Below are 12192 nucleotides of genomic sequence, written 5' to 3'. Positions count from 1 at the left end.
CATTAATTTCTGCATGGCTCATATCAGCATCTTATAAAATTTGAAATGTCAGTGAAAATGTTTCACTTGAAAAATGTAGATATAGCCAATTAAAGAGACAAAAAAAGGCTTTTCCTTTCCTTCTGGCTTTCTTTGCAGTTTTTTCTTCTTCTTCCTCTCCCCTCGAAATATTAATAGTTACAAAGAAAACTGGCTAAATTTGATGAAACTCAGCCATCTACCATAAAAGAATTATTTTAGGAAATATTATGAATGTATTGGCATAATAAAATAAAATATTCCAGATATAATTCTATAAGATAATATAATATTGTATACATATAAATGTAAAAAGGCAGTATCCATCATTTCTCTGTAATAATCACAATTAACCTTTGTGTACAGTTTCTCAACTTCTCAGTTATATTTAGTGATGAGACCTTATTACCCAAATTATTTTATACATCTTGCAGAGCTCAACCTCGTTCATATTGGTACCTGTTTACTAAGCATTTCATGATAAGGATGTACTAAAATCACCCAAGTCCCTACTGATGGTTATTTAGGCTGTTCCGCTCACAATGGCACACTGGGGATACATACAAGTGTTTCTGAAAGACAAATTCCTAGAAGCAGAGGCACTAGATCAAAGACTATCAACATTCAATATTTTCATAGATTATGCCAGAGTCCTTAAAAAAAAAAAAAGGCTCCATCAACCTGCTACCTTCAAGGCTGATTTAAAACCCAAACTTTCAGCCTTCCATTTACCCATGTTTTAAACATCTCATCATAGCAACAATTGAAACTTTTATCACTGTTCCACAGCACTTGATACCAACCCAGCATTGAATAAAACTTCATCTTCTAATACGCTTTTGCCAAGGGTCACAAGGACCCTAAGGAGTTTATTGATGTACTCTTACAACATACAATAGTATCTGTTAGCTTTACAAGCACTTGTGAAACCACCTCCAGAGAGAAGATGCTAAGAAATGTCTGAACTCAAGTAGCACAGATTAGAACAAAGTTAAAAAGAAGATAAAGAACACATCTCTAAGTTACTAGAATAATTTTGTTCAAACGATGGAAGAGAAAAAAGCCAAAGTCTGCATTGAAAAATGTTGAAGGTACCTTAAGCATATGGCACCACATTTCTCTCTTTTATACATAAAGTCCTGATTAGTATGTGACCACATGTGTTTTTTTCTCACTCTGTCTATCCTTGTAATCACAGATCAAGTGCAAAAAGAAAAAAAAAAAAAAGTACCTACAGGAAAAAATAGCTTGTACTTTGTCCTACAAACTATTTCTATTTCAAAACATTAAGGTAGAAATAGGGAGATACAAAGATTAATTACAGACAAAGGTTCTGCTCAAGGAACATAAAGTTTAAAGGGTGTAAGAAATATGAACAAAATACTATACCATGTCTTAATAGGTTCAAGTCCAAATTTATCTTTACAACCAACCCACCATTCCTCATTTACTCATTTAAATTAAATGCAATGCCCTCTTCAATCATTCTGGGGAACATCCCAGACAATTCATTTTGCTTTCTCTTTCATATACAAAATGTAATCAATTCCCACGGCTCTTTCATCTCTCAAATTCCTGACGATACAACCTCAACATTTCTCATAGTTTCTGCTCTCTTCCCCTGCTGACCGAGCCTTAATCCTACAACCTGAGGTCTCACTCAAACGTAAAACCAACTTAGACCATCTTCACCATAAAATTCTTAAATGACTCCCTCAGAAAGATGCTCTAGGTCTCCAGCAGAATTCTGCTAGAGCCCTCCTGGTCGACTTCCCATACTCTGCATCATTCCCTTAACTTGTTCCACTTGACCACATCTCCAGACCCACTGAGATACTTCCAGGTCCCCAGTCACAGCTAGGTCGTTTTATGCCTCCAGGCCTCTGCTAATTCTGGAAAACACCTGTCCATCTCTAATGGAACCTGGCAAGAGCCATTCTGAGGAATTTCTCTGGCCCCTCCCACTACACCACACCACCTGGCACACAGTAACTTCTACTTTAAAACTGCAAATAGATTACTAGAGAATTGTAAAGAAGATACAAATTTGTTGTCAAAAATAAAGAGGAAACTGATGAGTTAAGAGAGTGGGATCAGGTAGACATACCCTTGAGCCAGGACTTAGGAGTATCAATATCAACAGCGTGGTCCCATCAGATCAGAAGGTCTCTACTGCAAAGGGAATGTCTCTGGGGAAATGATTCCCTTAAGAGACTTTGGAAGAGGTTATCAGGAGAGGGGCAAACAGTATGACAATATTAACATTAAACTGTAAGTTTCCAGAGTGCCTTCCACTCTTCTAATGACAAAAGCAGACTTAGGCAGGCATTTGTGTATTTTGCTTTAGCCTGTATAGATGTTATTAAAAATAGGCATGGAAATGTTATTTTAGGAATTTAATTAGTCTTAAGTTCACCAGGGGAGCTCCTTACTTAAAAAGGATCCAACGGTGAAACCTTTTGTAAATCACCCACTAACTTATCTGAATTTCATGGCAAGATCCCCTTAGTGAGTTCCCGAGCACAGACTCTGGTATGAATTCATGTATCCATCCATGCATTCACCTACTTGAAAAATATGTTCCAAATATATACAAGAGGAGATATTCTGGCACACAGCAGGAAAAACAAGAAATAATAAGCTATAATCTTTGTCCTTAAAAACTACATTTAGTTCGGGAAATCTCTCTCTGCCTCTTCCCCTTTCCTTTCTCCTTCTCTCTCTCACACACAAGCATACACACACATGCATGTTACAAAGCAAGATCTTCATATGCATAGTATAGTGGGGTGGCCATGTGATTAACAACCATACCAGATGATTACATATATTACTGCTAGCTCTCAAAGCCATACAAGGTATGTCCTTTTATCTCCATTTCACAGCTGAGCAAGTCATCAAACCCCAGGACAATCAGAAAGGCCCTTGGAAATCCCGTCCCTCAATGCCTCTTAGAGCAATCCTGCTTGACCTCCACCTAGTGCAGCACCAGACACTTCTTTCAAGGAATTTTGGTCAAGGCATGTCTCAATTTTGGAGTCCTCTAAAAGTGAGAAATGCCCCCCTTGTATTGATTCACAGAATCTATCTACACAAAAGGAACATGAGATGAAGATTATTAAAAATGAAGAAAACCACCGAAGAGGATAAGTTAAAACAGCGTGGGAGGAGAAACCCACCACCTGTTTTTCCCTAAGTCTTTGAGGGGGTGGAGAGAAAACAGAAAGCTTTATAAAAATGCTTCAAATTTCTACTTGAACTTGCTCCAAATTTGTTTCTCAGTTCCCTTTCCAGCAACAATGACCTACCTAGCATGTGTTACTTTTTGTGTCATAATTACAGAAGTTCTGGGCAAACTCCAAAATTCATGAGCTGTCATCACATCAAATAACACAGAAAAAATATCTGTATTTTAATCAAGAAAACCAACAGAAGAGAAGTAAAAAAAGTGAAAGTCGCTCAGTCGTGTCAGACTGCTTGTGACCCCAGGTACTATACAGTCTATGGATTTCTCCAGGCCAGAATACTGGAGTGGGTAGCCATTCCCTTCTCCAGGGGATCTTCCCAATCCAGGAATCGAGCCCAGGTCTCCTGCACTGCAGGCGTTTCAATATTTTCAATAGACACCTAAATTATTGTTAACTGTTTTTCTCAGTGTAATTCTGTATGAAATATATCAAAGGGTGTTCCCCTCCTTTTTCCTGTTCTTGGTATAAGGAAAATACATCCAAAGATATAAAGCAATCTTGAAATTACATTATTATTAACAGTCAATGATAATAATCTTACATTTATGTTCTGTTTCATTTCTCCTATGCACGATGTTTTCACCATTAACTAGACATTATGACCACTCCTTTTTAGAGTAGAAATAACTAAGAACCAGAGAGACAGTTTATCCTCAGATGGGTGCAATAGGACTGAAACACCAGTCTCCAGGCTCCTCAATAAACAGTCCTAGATCCAAAAGCTGCTGGTGTTCACAGTGGCATCATACGATAAGACTATGAAGTAAGGTTGTTGATCATTTTCAAATATAAATAGGATGCAGACATTATCCAAGATGATGCAGTGACACTGAAATCACTCAGCTAGTCCTAACGTGGCACGATCATGACGGTATCCTTAAAACAAGTTCTCCACAGCTCAACTACTTACGTACCTCTCCTCAAGTGACCAGTGGGCTGACCGGGTGGGCTGCTACCAGAATAACCAGACCAGCATCATTCACCAAACGCCACCCTGTACCCAAAGGCAACCTAATGATGAGGAAGGACACCACAACCCAGGGGGGGGCCCAGGACCACCAACACCAACTCCTCTCCCTGTTTCCCCTCCTAAAACATATCACTTCCTCATCTGTATTCTTCCCGGAACTTTTCAAAAGCAGGAACACAAGAATCACTGTGAATGCTAACTAGAACATTTGCTGGGGACATTTCAGCTCAAGGGAAATACAAGGCCAGAAGAAAAAGAGAGACATGTTCCAAATCTCCACACAGTTTTGTTTCTGAGTCAGGCTAACAGCTGCTCAAAACCCCAGGCTGTACCAGTGTGATCAGGAGCTGGCAAACCTTTTCTGCAAAGGGCTAGATGAAAATAGTCTAGTCTTCTTCGTCAAATTTCTGTGTAGTAACTACTCAACTCTGCAGTCTTAACATGAAAGCAGCCATCAACAATAGCCAACAAAATGGATACGGTTGTGTTCCAATAAAACTTTACACACAAATACAGGTGGACGTTGGTAGTCTGCCAAGCCCTGAACTTGAGGACAGTTAGTTTGCTGAACCCTCATTCCCAAAATCTCAAATGGGCAATTCTTATGAAGTATGGCTGATAGAATTTAGCTTGCTGAGCTCCAAGTATTACCTAAGGATCTCCCAGTAACAATCATAGTACCTAAAACAGAATTCCAATAACAACAGTAAACCAGTAGCAAAAGTACTAATAGTGTGAAAAACAGCAAAAAGTAACATTAGGCACTTTATGCCTGGAATTTGTTAAATTTTTCACACACACTTCATTTCATTCCCATTAACAGCTTTATGAGGGAAGTGCTACTAATTATTCCTTTTTCAAAGATGGGAAGACTGAGGCTCCAAGCAGTTAAATGTCTTCCCAACCTCATAAAGATATTAAGAGGTATTAATGGTAGATTTGAGCCACAGTCTACATACGTGACTTGAAAATTCACAGTGTCACACACAACACTGCCCCCTCTCCAAAGTATACCAGTGCCTTATCTTAGGAAGAACTAATACAGATTTGTGAATTAAAGTCATGAGGTTAACATTTGGACCATTAAACCCCTCTCTCATGAAGTGGACTACTTCACTATTGCTCAATTTAAAACCATTTCCCTCTACAAATAATGACCTTTTGTTTGGCAGTTCAAGTGCCAAAGAACACCGTAAGAGTTCTTGATGTGAAAACTAATATTTCATCACTTCGCTGAAAATAACAATTGATATCACGGAATGTTCAAGAAGATGACTATAAACCTCAACTGGTTACTCTCTTATGCTTTTCTTCTCCTTTTACTTTTGTTTTTCCCATTATGCCTAGCAAGCTACTTCGGTGATTCTTCCAAGCCAGTCTATACCCTTCTAAGGGATTCTTCAAATAACTGCCTTATCTTGGCTCCAGAAAAAAACACAGCTAAAACAAGGGTTGACAAACTATAGTCTGTGGACCCTATCCCACCAGCCACCAATTTTAGTACAGTCTGCAAAGTAAGAATGGTTTCTCTTATTTTTAAAAGGTTGAGGGGAAAAAGTCTAAAATATAAGATTTCCTGACACATGAAAATTATAATAAATTCAAATTTCACTGTCATAAATAAATTTCCATGAGGACACAGCTAGTTTGTCCATCTACCTATGGCTGCCTCTCCACTGACAACAGAGTTGAAGAGCAGCAACAGAGACCACATGTCCTGCAAAGCCCAAGACTACCAGATTCTTTATGAAGAGCATGCCAACCCACTGAAGATAAACTATTAGCTTTTCCACCGATAGAAGTTTTCAAATCCAGACACAATGCATTCCAGAAATACAAAATGGAGACTCATCAAGTCCAGAGTTAAGAAGATCAACCACGTCTCCACCCCAAAGATCATACTACTAATTATGCCCAGTCTTAACTAAATAAGGGGAAAAGTCACTGCCATCTGCAACTGTACATGCTGATGTCATAGAATTTCCAATCCCCCAACAGCATTATTTTCAAAATTGATGAACTGTAAACAGCAGGCCACTTTATGCCTCTTCTTAACTTCTATCAGAACCACAGAGAACAAAATGATAAATTTTCTTTGGGTTTCTTGCCAGGAAGCCATATATATGTAACTTTCGGCTTTCATCTCCCAATTTCCTTCATTTATCAGAAATGGTGACAAAAAGGTTCTAATTAGATACTTCTAATCACAAGGAATGGGGTGTGATGGAAGACTTCAGAATCACTATCTGTTCCTTGCAAAACAAAACAGATAGGCTATTCTCCCTAGAGGGGCAGAAGATTTATCAATAGACAAAAGGATGCAAAAAGCCAATAGATAAGGTATAATTAAAGATCAGGCCTATAAATTTTACACTGACATAAATGTAACAAGATTTGCAGGTAGAAACTCAGGGTTTAAGACCAGGGTATAATAATGATAATAATACCTTTCAGTTCTACAAGCAACAACATAGAAAATGCATACATTTATTATTGAGACTAATACTCTGTGCCTCCAAGCACTTTCATAAAAAAATCTGAATTATTCAGTGCTACAGGGATTTCCAAAGTGGTCTGTCTTGCTCAAGAATTCCTCCTTAATTAGCTAAAAACATATTTCCCATATATTTCTGAGCATCAAAATCTCTTTTAGAAATAACAATCCACCTATCTTCTTTTTGACAGTTGTTAGATGCATAAACCAGAAAGGCCTGTATATTCTTGCAGATATTTTTTCTCTTGCCCCTTAAAATGTAAGAAAATTATTTCCAAATTAGTATTCAGGGTTGTAACAATGTGTACTCTCTCTTCACTGACTCGAAGGCGAAAAGTGAAAATAAAAATTGAAAAGAGCTACAGAAATATCGCAGTGGGCTGAAATATATAAAACTAGAAAGATCTTATTAGAAAATAAAGTTGCATTTCTTAGATTAAAGCATAATAGGTCATTTTGATACGTGAGGCTGTGTAATATTTAGCAGATATTTAGTAGCTCAAGACAAGGCTTATATTTTCTGCTCTCTGAAATCACAGCCTCTGGGAAGAGACAAGAAAAGGCCACGTCTTTCAGAAAATTACAAGTTTGGTACAATAACTCATTAACAAGTAAAGTTCAGAAATAAATGCAAATTGAGGGGAAAAGGCAGGTTGGAGAAACAGGTGGGAGAGATAAATTAAGGTACTTATCATATTGAGGAAAAACAGGCTTGAATATTTCAACTTTCAGAGAACTACAAAAGGTTGGAACAAACAGAAATCAGGCGTGAAACTGATTAAAAGTGTGCCTTTGAGCGAGTGTAATGGGACGTGAACTGACCCGCATGATCGCGATGGGAGCAAGTCAACTTACCCGAGTAGGCCCAGTACGGGTCGCCGGAAGCCTTGCGCCTGCGGATCTGCGCCTGCACCGAGCTGCCCTGTCTGTTCTGGTGCAGGGTCCCCACGTAGCCCTCGGTCAACGCTGCAAGACAGGAGAGCTGCAGTGAGTCAAAACCGTCAGCCCGCTGCACCAGGACGGCTGTCAAATGCACACAGCCCTGGGACCGCCTAGAAGCACAGACCCTGGGGTAGCTGAATAGAACGTGCTGACGTTACAGAAGAACAACTGCAGCAGAACCTCGACAGATCACCAGGATTATCATTAATACAAACAATAGCTTGTGTATGTGTTAGGTCGCTCAGTCATGTCCAACTCTTCGTGACCCCATAGATTGTAGCCTGCCAGGCTCCTCTGTTCAGGGGCATGTCCAGGTAAGAATACTGGAGTGGGTTGCCATTCCCTTCTCCAAGATCTTCTTGACCCAGAGTTCGAATCCTGGTCTCCTACACTGGTAGGCAGATTCGTCACTGTCTGACTTAACTACCGTGAAACTTTTCTCCCTACCATGAACCCGAGGCGCACTAAACCCTTTACATGCATTATCTTATATAATTTACAACACACCACCAGGCAACAGATGCAGTGTTTCAGTAACTGGCCCATTCTATTGATAAGCAAACTAAAGCTTAGAGTAGTTGAGTAACTTTAACAACTAGTAGACCTGGAACTCGCAGTTTCGGTTCCAACTGTGTGTATAAGCCTATATCCTAGGTGCAGAGTGCTTCCAGCCTTATTGAATGTTCACTGAGCAAGGAGTCATTCCATCTCTTTTACAGATGGAGGAATGAACGCTCAGTGACACGGAGTATACAGCAGATCAAGGAATCCAACATAAGCATGCATGCCACAAAGCTCAGGCCTCTACCATCCAAACACAGCACAGTCTCAGGCCTGGGGGCCACCCCGTGGTAAGAACCAGTCCTCCACAAACTCTGGATCCCAGAGAGTCACCTATTATATCTGAAGATGTGAAACTTGAAACCCTCCAAGGCCAACAATGCTCAGAAAAGAGGCACTGTTTAATGATGCATTTCTTTGAAAACTCAAAATGAATCCAATTTTCTACCCCATTATCAAGAGCTTGCATCTGCCTGTTACAGTGTTCAAAAGCCCTCCCCTCCTAGCCACTTCATGGATGCAAATTTCTTCTGTGGTGAGCCCACACCTGACTGCACTGATGTGTCAGAAGACAAGCATCACAGGTGCCCAGAATCCAAAATGAATTGCAACTACACTTCAAACAATACATCCCAGCTGTCTGTGTTAATATTTAAATGCACCCAAACAAAATCAAGTGTGCCTTTGAAAAGCAAGGAAAATGCTTAGAGGAACTATATATTCAGTTTAAGACTCTGAAGGCACCAGGAAAGCACAATACATTCTCTATTCAAATTAGCCAGAGTAGTGATAATAATCATCATCTCACCATGATGGCATTAATTTTGTTCACAATGTGATGGTCATGAAGGAAAATCAGGAAATATGTAAGCATTACACTTTTTGCTTCCATGTCAATTGCCAAGACTGGCTTTAAAAGGAATAAAGCTTGAACAAGAGCTACTCCACAGATACAAGCCCTTTAGAGGGAAATGGGAATCTTACAAAATCCAAACATAACATCAGCAAAGTAAACCGGGTGTCATGTATGCCCGCTGTTTGGTCCTGAATGACAGAGTCAAAACCTAAGTTACTAACCATTTTATAAGAATGATGAAGGTTTAGGTACATATGATCCCGATCCATCCTATGCTCTTGCAGGCGAGCCATTCAGAATCTCAGGAAGTTGGTCATTCTAAGCTTCCAGCGATCAAAAACAAAATTTCCCATCTCTTCATCTATTTTTTTCCTCCACTGAAGCAAACTAGTTGGTTGGCTTCATGGTCTGTTCATAGTAACTTGTGTTATCTTCATAATGACCCTAGAGGTTGGTATTTTTAGCTCTGTTTTACAGATAGGGAAACTGAGGTTCACCCACATAGCCAAATACCATTAAAAAGTTTCCTAATTGTTCAGCTTATTTCTGTGTATATGGGAGACATTTTATGTATCTGTTTACTACACTTCTTAAGAGTTAATTCACTCTAAATAGTTACTCCCGGTCTATGGCCAGACCACCCTGAACAAGCCCGATCTTGTCTAAATAGTTACGCCCAAATAACCCTTCCTCTTTGTCCCAGGAAAATGACTAAAAACCGTGCCCCCACTCCCATATATTCCATGGGGTCAGGGGCATGGTTTGCAGTGATTCAGCAGTGTAAGTCAAACAAAGCCCATCTTTGGAGATGCCAGGGAAACAGGACTGGCTATCCCATCCATGATTTGTGACCTAGCCGGCGGAGTAGGGTATGAGGATTACCAAAACAGAGACACTGCAACAAATTTCCACTGTGTTATCAGGTATTTAAAAAGTACCACATGCCCAGAGCTGAAAAAGGTGCTTTGCTCAGAGCACCTGGTGTCATTCTTTATGCCAATCCTGTGAGGTTGGTATGTTTAGCTCAGGGATATAGATGTTTGGGAATGGGGACACCAGGCAGTCAGAGAGAGTCTTCTCTCTCTTACTGAAGGTATTATGACAAAAGTTGAAGCCTCATGGGAGTGGCTGAGGGTCACACACAGGATCAGCAAAGGTGCTCAAAATGGAACCAAGCCAGAAAATGTAAAATCTACGGATCAGTTCTGCTGAATATTGAAGCTCAGGACAAAGCCAATTTGAAATCAACCCCTGGAAGGCTTATAGTTACATGACCAATTACCTACCAATGCTCCCTTTCCCCTCAATGTCATTAATGTGACCTTGGTGGCCTTCAAACAGGATACAACACCCAAGAATCAATTTTTCCATGCAGAAAATGCTATTGTTGGACTAGAGCTCTCTCAACCCCAGCTGCTTTAAAAACAGAACAAAAAATAAAGACCCTATGTGCTGGACCCTGCCTCCAGAGATTCATCTTTAGTCTAAGGTGTGGAATCAAAATAGCAGTATTTTTTGTTGTTGTTGCTAAAAGTTTTCCAGGCTATTCTGTTTTTCAGCCAGCAATAAGAACCACAAACTTCCCTGTGGAGCTGGACGTTAGGCCCTGTACATCGTGACACTGTCCACTCATGCTCACAGCCTATAACTTGCCAGGTTAAATAAGCCTATTTTAATGTTAGTAAAGAACTGGCCAAAGAAATGAATGGCCTACTTCAAGAATCACACCAGTGTGGCATCAACCTGAGCACTTAAGACAAATATGAACTGAATCAGAGTTCCACCAGATTCTGCTCACAAACAAATGAACCAGGTATAAAAAATAAAAGAAGGAATAAGGTTATCCTGAAGGATATTAACTTATACACTTTATACCAGACCCACTAGAATCACAGTCTCCACTCCCAGTACCCCAATTTTTTTTTTTTGGCTAGAAGGTATTTTATTTCTCAGTCAGTCATACATTAAGCATGTGTGCGTGCTAAGTCGATTCAGTCATGTCTGACTCTATGTGATCCTATGGACTGTAGCCCACCACGCTCTTTTGTCCATGATAGGATTCTCCAGGCAAGAATACTGGAAAGTAAAAAGTACAAGTTGCTCAGTCGTGTCTGACTCTTTGTGACCCCCTGGACTGTATAGTCCATGGAATTCTCCAGGCCAGAATACTGGAGTGGGCAGCCTTTCCCTTCTCCAGGGGATCTTCCCAACCTAGGGATTGAACCCAAGTCTCACACATTGCAGGCACATTCTTTACCAGCTGAGCCACAAGGGAAGCCTAAGAATACCGGAGTGGGTAGCCTGTCTCTTCTCCAGCGGATCTTCCTGACCCAGGAATCGAACCGGGGTCTCCTGCATTGCAGGTGGATTCTTTACCAACTGAGCTATCAGGGAAACCCTAAGAATACTGGAGTGGGTTGCCATTTCCTCCTGCAGGGGATCTTCCTGACTCAGGGATCAACCCACATCTCCTGCATTTCCTGCATTGGTAGGCAGGTTCTTTACCTGGGAAACCCCTTTATTTCTCAGAACCTTTGAGAGTATCAGGGAGCAGCAAAGAAGAACAAAGCCCACCAGCGGTTGCATTACCCATCTTGCCGGCAATGTGGCGCTACGGAGGCCAAAGCTTCATCAGGTAAGTACTTTAGCCAAGTACTTAGAAGGGGATGGTAGTCCCAACACTCTTTACCTGACTGCATACAAGCCAGAGGCTTTAGGGTCTCACATCCGGCAGGGGTCCAAGCCCACTAAACTATTAGTGACAAAGCACGTCTACAAAGACATGGCCAACTCAAGACACAAGGGAGGTACACATCAGAAGATGCTTCCCCTGACTCTGTGAAGGAACAGAACCCATACCCCAAAGTGCAGTTATTTTCCCAGCCATCCAAACACATCACAAAGTAGTGCAAGGCATCTGCTCTGGGGAGTGGGACTGCCTGTCTAAAGGGGGTCTCACTTGGGCCAAAAATAAGAGGCATGGCTTTGCTGTATAAAGACCAACAGACCAGAAGTGACAGAGGCCGGGGCCATCCCACGGAGAGTGGGTTAACTTGGTCATCACATCCCCCAAAGTACTTAGGAATGACATAGGTTGAACCCA

General features: G+C 40.6%; 1 protein-coding gene across 3 annotated transcripts in view; it reads right to left on the bottom strand.

Moving 5' to 3' along the window:
* Positions 1-12192, bottom strand: part of PTPRG (protein tyrosine phosphatase receptor type G) — a 749569-nt gene that overhangs the window by 542818 nt on the left and 194559 nt on the right. For all 3 annotated transcript variants that reach the window (XM_043441944.1, XM_043441943.1, XM_043441946.1), the window contains exon 2: positions 7586-7696. In XM_043441944.1, coding sequence (XP_043297879.1) covers positions 7586-7696 — 111 coding nt within the window. The remainder of the gene's footprint in view (positions 1-7585; positions 7697-12192) is intronic.

The sequence above is a fragment of the Cervus canadensis genome, chromosome 22 (assembly GCF_019320065.1).
Source record: "Cervus canadensis isolate Bull #8, Minnesota chromosome 22, ASM1932006v1, whole genome shotgun sequence".
Classification (NCBI taxonomy): Eukaryota; Metazoa; Chordata; class Mammalia; order Artiodactyla; family Cervidae; genus Cervus; species Cervus canadensis.
The sequence above is the reverse complement of the archived record's forward strand: the minus strand, read 5'-3'. Positions and strand labels throughout refer to the sequence as shown.